Source organism: Trichoderma harzianum, assembly GCF_003025095.1.
Source record: "Trichoderma harzianum CBS 226.95 unplaced genomic scaffold M431scaffold_2, whole genome shotgun sequence".
In the NCBI taxonomy this organism is placed as follows: Eukaryota; Fungi; Ascomycota; class Sordariomycetes; order Hypocreales; family Hypocreaceae; genus Trichoderma; species Trichoderma harzianum.
Window position 1 is genome coordinate 1,855,243 of NW_020209250.1, and position 16,224 is coordinate 1,871,466.

Sequence of the window (16,224 nt, forward strand, 5' to 3'; positions counted from 1 at the left end):
GTTGTGCCCGACTCTAGCCAGAGCAAGTTGACAAGGCTATAATAGTCTTTGAAGAGAGTTGCGACTTGGAACACTCAAGTTGTGTTTCAGTTTCAAGCGTATATGCAACTCTATCTTACGAATGTCATTATAAATCCCAAGGAAGATATTGTCAAATCATTGACGCCGGACACGACTCTAGTTGCAGAAATTTTGTTAACCGAACGGGATACAATTGGCGGAGGCCGGGACAACAAGCGGCGCCGATGGAGCTTCGGCAATGTTGACGACTGCGATGAACGACTCATTACTGTTCTATGGACGGTCAATTGTTAAGCGACTGAGGCATTTTGCTCAAGACTTGTTCATTTAGCTGAATCTTGCGCACAATGTTTCTCTTTTTGCTCTGGTGTAAAGTTCAACCATTGAAGCCAAAGCGGAGAAGGGCAATTTGATGCGATTAAGCGAGCATCACTATCACGGGGCAAACTCTCTAACCAACAACCTCAAAATGTGTCATTAAGCCGTACCCACGCCCTCTGATGAACTTGACTATATTCAGGGAAGCTCGCGGCTGTGCAGCCACAAGTTAATTAAACTCTCCCGTATAAGCCTCCCAAGACGACGCATTTTTGTTACTCTCAAACTCATCATCATCAATAGATGACACGTATGAGAGAGCGGCGGGCTGTGACTCTCAACAGGACACTTGTCCATGAGTGAGGACTGTATTTAAGAGGAACAGATTGAATGAGCGATGAGAATCTCAAGCCGCTGAGGTGAAATCGTAAGAATAAGCATCACTCGTTACGTGCTCTCACTCTCACTCTCTCTCAACAACTCGTAATCACAAACACCACTCACATACATACATACCAAACTGGCTACTACACTCTCAACAAACTCCACAAACCCATCTCGTGCATATCTCACTCATTACGCCTTACCTGATTCATCTCACACCCAGCCTAGCCATGGCCCAAATCCTAGTCCACGACGCTCTCCAGCTTCCCCAGCCTGCAGTGGGACCCTCCTCGCGGCCGCCGCTGTCCCGCCTCTCGTCGAGTCCCGGCCCCGGCACCGTGCCCAGGACGGGCATCGTCGTCTTCTCGGGCGGAAGCGCAGCCAACAGCCTGGTGGACGTGTTTGAGGGCGTGCGGGCGGCCAGTGCGGCGACGCTGAGCTACGTGATTCCCATCTCGGACAATGGTGGCAGCACGAGCGAGATTATCCGCGTGTTCGGAGGACCAGGTATTGATTGAATCCCGTAACCTTCAAATTACATGTAATCACGTCTCTCTAACTTGAATCATGTGTAACAACAAAAAGGCATCGGAGATGTGCGGTCTCGTCTCGTCCGTCTCATCCCCAACGACAACAAACCCGAGACAACCGCCATCAAGCTCCTCTTCAACCACCGCCTGCCCCCCGTCTACGACAGAGCTCGAGCCGAGTGGTTCGATATCGTCGAGGGCACACACCCGCTGTGGCTCGACATCTCGTCGCCCAAGCGCGAGCTGATCCGGTCCTTCTTCAACAGCTTCAACCTCGAGGTCGTCAAGCGCATGCGGCCCAGCAGCCGCTTCGACTTCTCCGGGTCCAGCATCGGCAACCTGTTCCTGACGGGCGCCAGGCTCTTCACCGGCAGCTTCGAGGCCGCCATCTGCCTGCTGAGCTCCATCTGCGCCGTGCCCGACCGCGTGGCCGTTCTGCCGGCGCTCAACACCAACTTTGCCCATCACATTGCGGCGGGACTCGTCGACGGCACCGTCATCACCGGCCAAAACGACATCTCGCATCCCAGCGCGCCCACGGCCGCCGTGCCGCTCCCGGGCCCGGGTCTGGTTCCGACCTCCGGATCGCGCACGCCGGCGCTGTCGACGAACCATGACCTGGACGAGCACGACATCGAGGACGCAAACCTGCCCGGCAGCCTGCCTGCTCTGCGCCGGCCCGCCATTGCCATTTCAAAGCAGGACGAGGAGGATCTCCCATGCCGCATCGACCGCATCTGGTACATCAACCCGTACGGCCAGGAGATGCGCATCCCGGCCAACCCGCGCGTGCTCGAGGCCATCCGCAGCGCGCACTCGGTCATCTACAGCATCGGCTCGCTCTTCACGTCGCTGGTGCCAAACCTGGTGCTCAAGGGCGTGGGCGAGGCCATCGCCAGCCCGCACATCCGAAACAAGATCCTGGTCCTCAACGGCACCACCGATCGTGAAACCGGCCCATCGAGCGACCCCTTTTCCGGGCTCGACTTCGTCGCCACCATTGCCAACGCCTGCGCGGATTCGAGGGGCTTGCCTCGGCCGTCTGCGGATGAGTATTCGCTGTACGTGACGCACGTCATTTACATCGAGGGCCCTACGAGTCCCGCCGTAGATAAGCGGCTGTTTGCCCAGCTGGGAATCGACACGACGAGGCTGTACGGACCCAAAGATGGACAGGGCAAGGGAGGGCGATATGACGCAAAGGCGCTGGCGCAGACGCTTGAGAGCATCATCGGGCGCAAGGACACGCGCTCTGACAGGAGTCGGCGTAACACTCTGGTGGGATAGACTTGTCTTTGTCTTTTTTTTTGTAATATAATACAATATACCATTTATTATTTGTTTTTTTCAGCATAAAAAAAACAACACGTAAAGAAACATCTGCCAGCCAACGGCACGGTATCAAACCAATACCACATCTTCACCTCTCCCTCTCCAAAAACCCATGGATATCCCTTTGACCACCACAAACCACCGCCCTGTAATGCGTTTCGTTTCCCCTCTCTTCGCTCACAACTCTGTTTCCTTCCCAGTCCTACTCATCATCATCATCATCACGACTTGGCCATGGCAAGATACACCACTACAGCCGGCCACGCTGCTGACATGACCAACGCCATCATCACCCTTCCTCCTCCAACCCGTATCCTATCCTGAGGACCCTTCCACCGGTCCACCAGCGCACAAGTCGTCCAGATCATGACCATAGCGTAAATGACGAGCAGCCAGGTGACGCCGAGAATGATGTCGGCGGTGCGGTCCGTGGGGCTGAGCACGTCCTTGGACGTATCCGGGATGAAAGTAGAAGAAAGGTTGTTGCCCATTTTTGCGGTATAGGATTTTTTTTCTTTGTGTGTAGGGTGTTGAAGGATGTTTGTTGTAAAGGGCGATGCTTTGTTTTGCTTTGCGCTTTTATGCTTTGTGATGCTTTGGTCGTAATAAAAAAACGTTGTCGCCAAGACGAGATGAAGATCGTGAAAGAAAAAAGGTATATCGACTCGCGATATTCCCAAAAAGTAGAACTGATTAAAAAAGAACCTTCTCGCCCAGCGAGATTACAGAGAAAGAAGAGAGCGAAAAACGAAAATCACACACAGCTGAAAAATATTCCCACCAGAGAAGAAATGAATGAAGAAGAGAAAGAAAGAGAGAGAGGAGGAAACGCCGCGCTGAAAAGGAAACCGGAGCAAAGCAGCCCCCAAGCTAAAATCCAAAAAGAACCTGTCAAAATGTATTAGCCTCCCTCTCCTCTCCGGGGGTTAGTTCCCAAGCTTAAACTCGAACGAGCCCCCCGAATTCAATCTTGATACATACGGGGGAATGCAAATCTCAGCTCTTAGCCAAGATTAAAAAAAACAGGGCAGATCAAAGGGAGAGCCAAAGCTTCGCGGCTGCTGGCCCAGCCGAAACGGCGCAAAGACACAAAAGAAACGATGAACAGGCGCAAGGTGGGACGCTCGTCTTACGTTTGGCGTCTCAAAGTGCGGATTCGTCGAAACACGGAGTGCGTCTAGAGCGAATCAGAATCAGGGCCCGGTCCAAAATTGAAACGGAAATGGTCCGTATAATAACCTCGTGTTTGTGCGTATATGTATGTACAATCAAAAACTGGGAAAATTGAAAAGAAAGAAGAGAAAGAAAAAGAGGAGGTAACATCAAGCATTAGTATGGATGCGATGGGACAGCTCGTGTCGCTTTTCGCCCAGCTTCCCATTTCTCACCACAGAAACACCACAGGCCAGGCCAGGGTGACCCACGAAATATCACTCGCCCGCAGCACAACAGACATGGGGGGATCCCCGTCCAATCAAACAACACCTTTTCCCTCCAGCACCCAAAAATATCGTCGCCCTCGGACCACTTCTGCCGTTTTAAGCGCCCGGGCTTGTTCAAGCTATCGAGTCGCCGTCACGCAGATGCAGCAGCGGTGAGACGTCATTCGTCCATTTTATCTGTGGCTTTTGTTCTTTTTTACTCTTATTTTTATCGATATGGTCTCTATCTTGTATGTACAAAACCTGGGGGCTCCCTCTTTGTTTCTCGCGATTACGCTAGAGAGCTTTCGTCGAGATGCAGCATTGAAGCTACTGTACTGTATCACTACCAATCAACTCCTCTCCGCATCAAGTAAGCATTATCATGAAGCTAGAAGCTAGATACGGCAATAAGGACCAAGCACGTAAATTGAAGAGCAAGATTTTGGCCCCTCAAACACAAAGGTCAACGAACCGAGTAAAGAAATAGATTACACTCGTGCTGACACTCTACTGTATATATCGACCAAGGCTAGACAAAGACACACACACGCACATCACCAAGAGACAAGAGACAAGAGACAAGAGACAAGAGCTGGTATCATGTGTTTCACTAATCTGAATTAACACTATCTGCTATTTATACAATAAAAAACATTCACATCATAACTTTGCCCTCGCCGCCGCTCATGGCAGGCGGGCGCTGAGGGGCAGGTCGCGCGAAGAGCTGCCGACGTAGACAGTCTTGGGGAACTTGGTGACAACCCACTGCTGAGTCTTGGTGTCCCAGTTGGAAATGTCACGGCGAGTCAGGTCAGCCTTAAAGGTGACGCTCTGGCCAGGCGCAATGCGCTCGATACGGTCAAAGCCACGCAGAACCCGGACGGGCTCGTTGGGGCCACCGTGGCTCAGGTACAGCTGGGGAACAGCATCGTCCATGACCTTACCGGTGTTGGTGATGGTGGCGGTAATGGTGTAGATGACGTCGTACAGCTGGCGGTTGCCGCCGGGCTCACCAGAGGAAGGAGAGCGAGGCTGAGGGCTGCCGTCGGTGGCACCGGCAGGGAGGAACTGCTTGGCAGTCTGGCCGTAGTGGGAGTCGCCAGAAGCGGCCTGGCCAGAGCTGGTGGAGCTCAGGTATGGGTAGATGAACTCCTTGATGCGTCGAATGTTCTTGGGGAAACCATAGTCCTTGAGGTTCTTGCTAAAGGTGCCCAAGGCGGGAGCAGCAATGGTCTTGCCGGTGGTGGGGTTCAACGGGCCGGCGTTGTTCTTCTGGATCTGGAGGTTGGAGAACTTGAAGGTCGACCACGACAGTCCGAAGCCAAACTCGTACGTGGGAGCCTTGTCCGAGCTGCGAGGCTTGCCGGGAGCCACCTTGTCGAAGTAGCGGTAGTCAATGAAGGCGCCCTCGGTGAAGTCATCCTGAGGAGCGTTGTTACCGTTGTTGGGAGTAGTCATGACCTGAACGCCGTAGCTCTCCAGAGAAGGACCCCAGGTGAAGGGAGTACGTCCGGGGCTCTGCTTGCCGTACAGGATGTCGACAAGAGAGTTACCAGACTCCTGACCAGGGGTACCAGCCCAAACAATAGCAGAGATGTTAGGGTGGACGGCGTAGTCCTTCAGGATGACGGGACCAGTCGAGTGGACAACAACAATGGTCTTGGCGTTGTTGGCAGCAACGGTCTTGATGAGATCATCGCCGTTCTTCCACAGGGTAATGTTCTTGCGGTCACCCTCATTGCCATCAGGGTGGAGGTAACCCTCACCACTGTCCGAGTTGGCAAAGACAATGGCGATGGCCTCCGGCTGGCTGACGAGAGACTGGATGGCAGAGGTGGCGTAGTTGTTCAGGATGCTCTCGTAGCGAGAGCCATCCTGGAGAGCCTGGTTCTGGATCGCCGTGTCGGGGGTGACGAGGTAGGGGAAGTTGGTGGTACCAGAACCCCACTCCATGGCAAGAGTGCCATCATCACAGCCGCGGTCACCGCAGCCGTTGGGACCAGCAGGGTTGGAGCCAGCATCCTCACCGATGACGGTAAGGAACTTGGGCTTGTTGAGGGGCAGGATGCCGTTGTTCTTGAGGATAACGGTTCCCTTGGCACCAGCCTCACGAATGTGGTTGGCGTGGTCAGCACGGACATCGACACCGTAGTTGACCTTCTCCCAGTTCTCATTGACGGCAGCCTGGACGTAGCCAAACTCGCCATCGGTCCAAGAATCAAAGTTGGTGTCAACAAGGTTGTTAATCGACTTGCCGACCTTGAAGAAGGAGGCCATGATACGCATGACCATGTCGTCGATACGCCACTCGGGGACAGTGCCGTTGAGGACGGCAAGGGTCAAGTTGCTTCCGAAATAAGACGCACCGGTGTTGAAAAGGGTATCACCAGGCATGGTCATGTCAAGACCGGCAGCAGCGGTCGAGACACCAGCATGCTGAGCCTGCCAATCGCTCATGACAAAACCTTGGAAACCGTACTCCTCCTTGAGCAATCCATTGAGGAGCTTGGAGTTCTGGCAGGCGTACGAGTTGTTGACCTGGTTGTATGAGCACATGATGGAGCCAACACCAGCCTTGACAGCATCCTGGAAAGGCCAGCCGTAGACTTCGTGGATGGTCTTGTCGTCAACGTTGGACGACAGGGCCTCCTTGATGGGGTATCCGTAGCCGTTGGCCTCTCCGACTTGGCGGAAATGCTCCTGTTCGTTCAGGAGGAAGTGCTTGGCGCAGGCCACGGTACCGGCATTCTGGATACCAGTGACGGTATCGGCAAGAGCCACACCGGCCAGGTAAGGGTCGTTTCCGAAGCCCTCAACGTTACGGCCTCCGTTGGGGTTGCGGCCAAGAGGACCGGCAACAGGTCCAAGAAGAACATCAACACCCTTGTTCTTTGCCTCAGAGCCCAGGGCAGTACCACGGTCAACCCAAAGGTGTCGGCTCCAACTGGCGGCGGCAGTCAAGCCAGTAGCGAAAGCGCTGTTATACCTGTTGAATCGAAGACCAAGGGGACCATCCTGCATGCAGAGAGATCGCAGTCCCAGGCGAGGGACGGTACCAACGTTTCCAACACACTTCTCGCCCATCCAACTGGAGTAAAAGTTAGCACAACTCGGCTGGCAAAGCAAGGCAGAATCAAATTAGCTTACCCAACACCAGTGGTGAGGTTGACCTTCTCCAAGAGAGTCAGGCCCGAAACAAACTCCTTAGCCTGAGCATAGGCCTGCTCCCAGCCCGGAGCATTGGGGTCCATCCATGGGGAGGGATAGAAAGGAGGCGAATACGCCTCGTTGGAGTGAGGAGGAGGGTAGGGCTGTGGGTTCGGAAGAGCGTTAGCAGCTGCAAAGTCCAAAATTGTTGCCGTAGAGGCGGCCAAAAGAAAGGATGTCTTCATGGTGAAAAAGAGTGACGGCTGGGTGTGCCTTGAACACAGAGAGGTGTGGGGAGAAAAGGGAAAACGAGGGACAATCCCGTTGATTAAGAGATATACCAGCAGCAGTGAACGCGGTAGAAGCAGCACGAGGCAGTGCCAATTGACAGTCAATGCCAATGCTGCTTGCTTCTAGTTCAACTGCGCTGAATCTTGCATTGTCAAGGGAAGGTGGAAATGGTTCAAGGGACTTCGTTGAGAAATAGGGGCAGTGAGAACCAAGACCTCGCGACTTGACGTGTTTATGCAAGTGCATTGGCACGAAGAGTCGATGGACTGCTCAGTCAAGCAATCCTTGGTCCATCAAGGGAAGTTGTGCATATACAATGGAAGAGGGAAAAGGGGAGAGAGCCAATGTCTCAGTGCAATTGGCATGCAAAAAGCAACGTACATTGGCATCTGCCACTGCCGCCAAAAGGGCGGCAGCAAACACGGACAGCGGCTTAACCATTGTGTTGGATTTCCGCGACCAAGGTATTCAGGATCGGCGGTTGGCGACGAGGATTTCGCTTGAAGAACCGGAGCTGCTGTCGAGGAGGGCGAGGGAAGCCCAGCATATATAGTCCGTGGCAGAGTCGCATCGTCAGCTCATCCACGCCGATGGGCCAACTTTGATTCCCGCCCTGTGCTCCGTCCCTCGCCCATTCTCCATTCTTTGATCTTTTCGTCATCCCTACACTATTGCTCATGACGGTGCTGCAGCTAATGCCCATTCTCGGCCTCTGTCCTGTAGCTCAACGTCTCTCTCCGCCTATTCCCCCTGTTCACGAGCTAAGGTCCTTGGACCCTGGCCCTGGACAACCCATCCACGGGGAAGCAGAGTGGAGGAGCAGCAAGCAATTTCTCGTCGCCAGCTTCGGCCCCACCGCGCCAAGACCTGCGATGGCACCGAGTCGGCAGGGATCTGGATGAGCTCGAGAGAGAGCTCCATGCGTACAGAATACCTACTCGTACTGGCAGCAGCATGTCGTGGTAAGCCGCCCTGGTGAGAATGATGGCGGGCGCCGGTGTATTCTGTACCCCGTCAAACGGTGTGCGACGGCATGCACCTGGAGCTTAACCTGGACTTGTGTCTCCTGTACGAGGTGCATAAAGGAGCCCGATGCTGGGCAATCCAATGCTACCGTACGTGGACCCTGTGGTGGTCTGTTGTGTCGATCGCGATGACATTCCGGGAAGCAGAGTGATGTACTAATGTATGGAATACCTCTATAATGACATACTGCGACTACAAAGATTCCGCGTAGAATAATTACAGAGATCCATTATGACAAAAACGGTCAGTCATCGGAAGACGGATTATATCGATCGCGCACCATACAAGGTACCTAAGTAAGGTATTTACGGTTAAATGATTATGCTCCTAGAGGAGGCGCTTTTAGCTCCAGGTACTCTGCATTGTACGGCTCATAGCGCCGCGGGTACTTACAAGTACACGTACCACAGCCGCTATGCCGCTCGCACAATATGCCGGTGTTCAGCGCCCTCAAATCAGCTGCCAGTGAGTGCGCACGCCACATCCAATAGGACAGAGAACAGCCCTCCATGTATCTGTACACAGCATCAACTGGTACGAAATGCTCTCTACCTTGAGCCCCTGTGGCTGAACGCCAGGCCAATGGCATTTGCTGCTCCTTCCACGGAAGCTCATTTCAATGTCTCTCTTTCATATCACGACAGCCTCAATTTGTCAAAAAGGCAGCCTTTGATACTCTGCCACTGCTCAGCACAGCACCCCCAACATTACACAGCATAGACTTCTGTCGCGCATCCCGTACACCTCGTGCCAGCCAAAGCGGTGGACGTGCCTATGATCGCGTATTCGGAGAAAGGCGAGAGAACACGCTACTGTACATACTCTTCATGGCATGTCCCTGACCGAACACACCACGAAGCACTACTAGGGTGACAACCCGAGAGTGCCAGAACGCTTTCGAGATTCTAGAGACCGAGGAGGGTTGCATCGCTCAGGCACTGGACGAGGTTCCGCTCTACAGCCTGCGGGGGGAGTCCCGGAGCAGTTGGACAAGACAATGGCTAACAGCATTGGGCCTCGTCCCGCACAGCCAAGCTGTGGCAACTCGTAGAGTCGGAGAGAAGGGCCGATGAGCCATGCATTGTTTTTTTTTTCTCAGCATCATCATCTAGGCTCTCCTCCAAGGCTCAACTCATCATGGCCCTCGGCTGCAAAGCGACATCCCATCATGGCCACACCTCTATGCACGGAGGACTTTTCCGCCTGCGGGGCGTCTTCCTGGGTTCTTTGTAGTATCCTGGGTCCACGGTCACGAGGAACTATTGCGTCTTCTCCATCGACGCCTTCCAGGCCCATCGAGCAACAAGTCTTGATATTTCCGATCTACGATGGATCGTTTCATTGCTTTAGAGCTGTGGTATTGGTTCCTGCGCACCAATATCGGCGAGGAGGATGGGACGTGATGGGGCCTTTTCGAGCTCGGCGGAAGAGGACCGGCCAAGCGAGAGATGCTACTATGTAGTCAGCGGGTCAACGCTGGCACAGGCGCTCTTGGATTGGACGGACGGCTGGTAGGCCGTTTTTGATGCCGTGTCATGGCAAATGGCATCGGGAATAACAGAGCCGCAAGAAGAGATGTGGACGGGTAAATAATCTCAACGGTTCATCGTCGCGGCTGTGCAAGTATTCCGGGCTTTCACAAGCCATACCATTGTTATGGTTGAGCATTCGTGCTGATGTTACAACAGGCTCAGGCACAAGACGAGGCGAGGTAGCATACATGCTCAAATGCAACGGTGGCGAGGCGACAGCAACAGGCTCAGGCCATGAGCCCACGGTATCCCGCTAGAATGGAACGCTGTCGACAAAAACAAATTTTGCTGCCCTGCGGTATGCTCCCCCCATGCTAGGTTGGCTAGTACGTAAAGTTGTCCGTAACCTTGACTTGTTAGTACCAGACCAAGCAACCAGGCCGTCAAGCGACTTTGAGGCCCGCTGATGAGCATCTTGGGGTGGTATTTTTGCATGGACCCGCTGCGGAGCGTATCATCGTGGGGATCAACTCCATATCCATCCCATCTTAGTGGCAAGCCGGCTTTGTGGCCTCTCCCGGGCGCCACTCAGGCACCAAGTCCCGGCCTCGTCTGTTAGTCAGGCTTTGGGGAAACTCCCGAAGCTCATTAAACACCATCCTAGCTGGAGCGGCACATGGCCAAGCTGTTTCATGTGGCAACTGACAATACGAAGGGAGACGTGCGCCCTCACGTGGTACATCAAAGCAAGCTGCAATGCCGTGCATCCCATCCTTCAACGGATTCGACTTACTTCCTTTGAATCTGCGTCTCCAAGGCTAGTTCCTCGTGAGAAAAAACTTGAACAAAGAAAAGAGCAGCAAATGAATGCCGATCAAGGCGTTGACTCCGCTCCCGCATCGTCTCCCCGCATTTACCCCGATGCCCCGACTACTAAATGCCTGGGGACTCCTTCTTTGACTCCTTGTTTAGCGCCCCTTTGTTCGGGCCGTTTTGTTGTGCACGCAAAAAGACCATCGGGGAGTTTCGCCAAATCCCCTTTGCTCTATCCTCAAATAGGTATCTGAGAACTTTTCCACCAATCCGGATGATTGCTGAGGCTTCACTACCCCAAAAACTGCCTGCTATACTCTAACAGGTATTATGCAGATTGGAGGAACTATCAAGTGCAAACTTGCTCAGGCATTCTCCAATTACGAGTCTAATGGCAGATCTTGGATAACCATATTCAGCACGCTGTCTCGTTGTATCGTTGCATCGCTTCATGGGGGCTGACAGCCAACACGTGTGAAGCGGAGAGCTCCCCTAACCACCCATGAACCCAAAAGGGTAGCCAAACCAGTAGCTGGATGCTCTGCTCGGTGCATGGCCATACCAGGCAGGCAAAGACTCGCAGGTCTGGCAGCTCCAGTACCGGTGTACTCATCTCACAACACCATCTCCGGGACCCCGTTCCGCCGGGCCCGGGAGAATTTTTGGTAGCCTTGACAAGACAATGTCTCTTACCATTATAGGTTAACTGGAATAAGCAGTGACGGGGGGCAACCTGGTGATGCCGTGTTTGGGAATCATTCGGTCATCTGGGCTGGCGTTCCTCAGCCTTGGGAGGAGTTCGGCCCGTCTCGTTTGTCCAAGTATGCATGTATATGCTTATACTACGCATATTATGCCCATGCCCCCTTTTCAGCTTCCTTCAAACCGGCCGCACGGGATACTCGATTCAACTAGCCTCTCCCCTCATAATTGTAGCCAAGCTTGGCCTTTCACCGAGGACCGGAGCTAGCTCATCCACGGAGCGCAAAAAGTGGTCGGCCAACTGCATTGACATGTCTATTCAGGATTACAATTACATCTAGACTATTGCTATTCTACTCTAATATTTGACAAGAAACGCCGAATGGCTTCCGCGTGTGGCTGCAGGCGCCACGGCGCCACTGACAGCCTGTTGCATTTCCACTTTACAAACCAACATCCAAGCTGCACCTCTATCTAAATCAGGATCTTTTCGTTGCTTCGGTGGTTCTCTCGGCAAAGAGGAGCAGCAAGATCCTTTCATTTCAGCTAGAGGTTCAGCTGGGCGTCAATCACCGCCTAGTATATGCCAGGAATAATCCTCCATCGCACAATCTTCTTGTACTTGTTCCAATCCTCGCCATATTTGCGGTAGCATTTGACGTCGTCCCGTCCATCACGGTGGATTAGGAGGACTCCGAAGTACACGATATAGAAGTAGGTGATAAACATGCCCCAGCCCTTGGCTTCGCCTTGAACCACTTGTCGGCCATCGGCCATGACAAACGCCTGTTCGGCCGTAGACGCGCCAGCAGAAAGGATCTGGTATCCGGCGAGGCCTGTAGGCAGGCAGTATGGCCATGCCTGGATCCAATCGCCAAAGTAATTGATGTGGCGGGCGATACCCCACCAACCTGTGGTGAGAAGCTTGCTGCCGGTCTTGGTCTCGATGTATTTGAGATGAGCAACGCTTGGGTCGCTGGGGTTGGTGCGGAAGACATTCTTCTGGCTGTTGGCGGATCGAAAGATGAAGAAACCAAGACCGATGAGCGAACCGGAGACGAGGAGCCCAACGGGGCCGAGCGAGCGAGGATAAACAGACAAGTACCGAGTCTGAAGGGAGTAGACGAACGGGACCCAGACAAGGTCTCCGAATGACAGCATCATGCCGAAGCCATCAGTGGTAATGTCCATGGTCGTCAAGATGGCTGCCTCGTTCACCCACGAGTCAATGATGTACAGGGCCTGCACAATGGTAATGCAGACGACACTGTCTGTGACGAAACCATAGTTGCGGTACTGCTGAGCGCACCAAGAGCAGTTCAGAATGATCCATCCCATCATGCCGGGTCGAAGCTCGCACCACTCCTTCAGGTCGACCTCTCCAATAAGGGGGATCGTGACGCGAGGGTTCAACTCGCGTCCGATGTACCAATCATACAGGATGTTTCCCGTGTGTCCTCCGGCGGCCAGCTCGCGGTTGTCCTTGTTGCCAGCCTTTACGCTGAAGCTTCGGACATAGACAAAGGTGGCCATGCCGTACGAGAGCAGAATGCTCGCGGTGAGGAGCTGGACGTAGTTGTCGCTGATGAAGGTCCAGACGGGGAACTCTGCACCCTGGGCGATGGTTCCGGCGGCAAGCGCAAAGAGAGTCGCCATGTTGGAGTACATGGCTGTGATGAGGTTAGCATGACAGCCCGTATATGCGTATCACATGCAATTGTTTCTTTCCGTATGACGTACTGTTGAATCTGTATTTGAGGCGGCCGCCAGATCGCAGTTCTGTTCCCTCCACTTCGGCAGCAGGGAGAATCGCGTATAGAATCAGGTTGAGAAGGTAGTATGCCGCCAAAGCGCCGGAAGCCTTCCAGCTAGCCAATCCCAAGATGCCATCCTCAGGCCAGCCAACCTCGACCTTCAGCTGGTCGATTGAGAGAGTTTTGGGGCTCAGGAACGAGGGCGCGGGACAGCCCGAGATGTCGTTGCAGGAAAAGGTGAAGAGGTAAACGAGAACGGGTAGGCCGAAGGAGATGCCAAAAGCACCGAGCCTGTGTGAACACGTTAGAATCTCGCGACCCTTTTTTCTTTTCTTTTCCACAACTTAGAGATTGCGACTTACGGTCCACCAAATTCATAACCGTGAGGCTGCTCGGTGGCAGCTGGCGATGATTTGCCCATTGTGACACGTCGATGCGAAGCTCTAAAAAAAAGCTGGCCCAGCACTTGTTCCCCCTGTGACGATACTGTCGGTGCCTTTTAAAACAATCTCTCCAAGGAGGCTTAGACACACACAAACAAAAGAAAATAGGTGACACTGCCTCAAGCCATTGGGCAAGTATGACGAATTTCCAAGAGCTGGTGTCGGGAGTATACGCTTCCGAGTCGTGTCTTGTGAGTGTATACACGCTTCAGAATCGTGTCTTGTGGATTTGGAATTCTCCCGACTCAGGTAAGCTTGGCTCGGGTTCCTGGTGGGCTAGACCGAAACGGACAAACACATTACCCGATCGGCGTGTAGTTGGCGACGATCTACGTCATCCAGGAACCCGCCAACCAGAGGGCGAGACGCAAATCGAGATCCCGTGACTTGACGACAACTTGCTTTGCCCAGGTATCATTGCGCTTGAGGCTGGCGGGCTGCGAGGCTGAGACCATTTACATCACCCAAAACTCCATTCCTTTGAAGTACCACGTCGCGGATTCCCTGTTGAAAGCTACCAGGATCAGGTTGTGAATTTTCTGCCGCGTTGCAACAGCCATCGGCCTTTGCTCAAGACATTGTCGCTCGTTTTGTCTCTCCGTGTCTCACATCAAGCGCCCCCGTATTACGCGGCAATTGATGATCGCGCAAGCATCGCAAACTTGACAGCCCCTCAAGGCGCCACTCTCTTCCATCACCAACTAGTTTTCCCAAAGGATTCTGTCCAGCATGATTCCTTCAGTCTCTCAGTTCGCGTTGCTTCTGGCTACGGCCGCTGGCGCTGTCAACGCCGCCGCCGATACTCCCTCAGCGACGGCGCCTCCGCCGGCCTGTACGGCAACCTCGTCCACCACCGGTGGCTTCTTCGACCTACGACCAGATACCGCGGTGTTGCCACCGGATAATGGAAAGACGCACAAGTCAGGCATTTACAAGGACTATCACGCTCGAGGCTGGGACTATGGCAAGAACTTTACGCTCAACATCTGCGGTGCCGTGGTTGACCCCGTTGGCGATGTCGTCGGATTGAAGGAGAGCCAGTGGGCCAATGTTAGCGCTTACTACACCACTCACAACAGCGTCTACTCAATTGGGTTTGTTTGAAGCTTTTGCATTGCATCGCAGTCGGTTCCGCGCGCTAATAGTCGATGCAGATCTCTATCACTGGACTTGCATAGCCGGGGAAGAAAATTGGTTCTGCAGTACACCGGCGGATCGCCGTGTGGGGAGAGCAAGTCGAGCCCAGATAACGATGACGATTATGATTATGACAAGCGGGGTGCGAAACGCTACGACGAGGGCCTTTCATCGCCTGGCCACGCCCATGCGGTCGAGACGATTGATCGTGACGGCAGCACTGCCAAGGTTAGACGGAAGTCGGCTACAATTTCTTTTCTGTGCGATCGGGACCCCGGGCAGACTACCGCGGTCTCATTTGTCGGCGTCGATCCCGATGAGTGCTCCTACTTCTTTGAAGCCAGATCCGTGCACGCCTGCGCCCACGCTGAGCCGCACAAGCCCGGCAGCGTGGGCCCCGGCAGCGTGTTCGGGCTGATTCTTGTCATTGCCGTGCTTGTGTACATCCTCGGCGGCGTCTTCTACAATCGCACAGTCGCGCACGCCCGAGGATGGCGGCAGCTACCCAACTACAGTCTGTGGGCCGGTATTGGGGGCTTTTTCAGCGTGCGTCCTTCCCGGCCCAAGGCGGGGCTGCCTTTCCACTAATGTAAGCGTGTAGGATATGTTCATTATCTTGTTGTCATCCTGTGGACGCCTCTTGCCGAGCAGGAGAGGCTACCAGCATCTTGGCTCTAGCCGGAATAACGAAGCGGAAAACCGATTGATAGACCAGCTAGACGAGGAGTGGGACGACTAGAGTTGGCATTTGCGGGCTCTCTCTTTTATTTCTTATTCAGCTTTTGTCTGGCGTTTTCATGCCGGATTCTTTAATCTTCGTAGGGAAGTGCTGTTCCCATTTGGATGTACATATATACATGTCTCCTTTTGTTTTCTTCTCCTCTTCCCTTTCCGCTTTTTACTTTTAAACTTGACACCTTTTCACGGCATTTATGGCGTTTTGTCTTTGTTGGAGCGGGTAGGATATGCTAAAGTACGTGGATCGAAAACTTTTGGCTTCGAATACCTGCTTTACTCGGAGGAATATGGAATAATATGCAGGGTTGCGATTTTGGATACCTGCTTTGCGGTACGAGATTGTCACGGGATATGAGGAAAATAAGACTTTAGTTTATAGGTAGAGCAATGAAGGCAGGCACTCTATTGTTTTCTTCCCATTTACGATTCATACTTGGTTTGGCTGTTAGAGGGTTATTTTGAAGAGTATGCGGTAAGACGTGCAAACCCACATTCATCTTCCTGCTTGACAGAAAAGCTGCTTCATATCACATCTAGCCCTGAGAGCTGGAGATTCCGAATGGAGAAGAGTGAAATTGGATCGTCTTTGGGTCCCGGGAAAGGCGATCCCGAATATGATGGGTCGAATGCACGACTGTACGCCAGAGGGCCGTCGGTTTCTGGAATATGCGGGATGCCGGAGGTGGCGATGG

The 16,224-nt window shown here is 53.4% G+C and overlaps 5 protein-coding genes across 5 annotated transcripts; 2 read left to right on the forward strand and 3 right to left on the reverse strand.

The window, feature by feature from the left end:
* Positions 1 to 546: 546 nt before the first annotated feature.
* On the forward strand, positions 547 to 2,540 carry M431DRAFT_516257 (hypothetical protein; the record flags this gene model as incomplete). Its single annotated transcript, XM_024920303.1, has 2 exons — positions 547 to 1,230; positions 1,309 to 2,540. Exons 1-2 carry the CDS (start codon positions 954 to 956, stop codon positions 2,538 to 2,540), a joined length of 1,509 nt encoding a protein of 502 aa, XP_024778788.1. The 5' UTR covers positions 547 to 953.
* A 266-nt stretch (positions 2,541 to 2,806) lies between these two features.
* On the reverse strand, positions 2,807 to 3,076 carry M431DRAFT_75433 (hypothetical protein; the record flags this gene model as incomplete). Its single annotated transcript, XM_024922334.1, has 1 exon — positions 2,807 to 3,076. One exon carries the CDS (start codon positions 3,074 to 3,076, stop codon positions 2,807 to 2,809), a length of 270 nt encoding a protein of 89 aa, XP_024778789.1.
* A 1,594-nt stretch (positions 3,077 to 4,670) lies between these two features.
* On the reverse strand, positions 4,671 to 7,739 carry M431DRAFT_504078 (glycoside hydrolase family 3 protein). The gene is made up of 2 exons (XM_024918406.1): positions 7,157 to 7,739; positions 4,671 to 7,097 (listed from the first exon to the last, which is right to left on the reverse strand). The coding sequence occupies exons 1-2, from the start codon at positions 7,399 to 7,401 to the stop codon at positions 4,694 to 4,696; spliced, it is 2,649 nt and encodes an 882-aa protein (XP_024778790.1). The 5' UTR covers positions 7,402 to 7,739; the 3' UTR covers positions 4,671 to 4,693.
* Positions 7,740 to 12,036: 4,297 nt separating this feature from the next.
* M431DRAFT_1765 (hypothetical protein) lies at positions 12,037 to 13,635 on the reverse strand (the record flags this gene model as incomplete). The annotated part of the gene is made up of 3 exons (XM_024913078.1): positions 12,037 to 13,130; positions 13,201 to 13,505; positions 13,577 to 13,635. The coding sequence occupies 3 exons, from the start codon at positions 13,633 to 13,635 to the stop codon at positions 12,037 to 12,039; spliced, it is 1,458 nt and encodes a 485-aa protein (XP_024778791.1).
* Positions 13,636 to 14,386: 751 nt separating this feature from the next.
* M431DRAFT_74798 (hypothetical protein) lies at positions 14,387 to 15,533 on the forward strand (the record flags this gene model as incomplete). The annotated part of the gene is made up of 3 exons (XM_024922267.1): positions 14,387 to 14,751; positions 14,812 to 15,340; positions 15,396 to 15,533. The coding sequence occupies 3 exons, from the start codon at positions 14,387 to 14,389 to the stop codon at positions 15,531 to 15,533; spliced, it is 1,032 nt and encodes a 343-aa protein (XP_024778792.1).
* Between the last annotated feature and the right edge of the window lie 691 nt (positions 15,534 to 16,224).

Coding starts and splice junctions, on each gene's coding strand:
- M431DRAFT_504078 (XM_024918406.1), bottom strand. CDS start 7,401: ATGAAGACATCCTTTCTTTTGGCCGCCTCTACGGCAACAATTTTGGAC. Junction 7,098..7,156: donor AACCTCACCACTGGTGTTGG/GTAAGCTAATTT, acceptor CTTTTACTCCAG/TTGGATGGGCGAGAAGTGTG.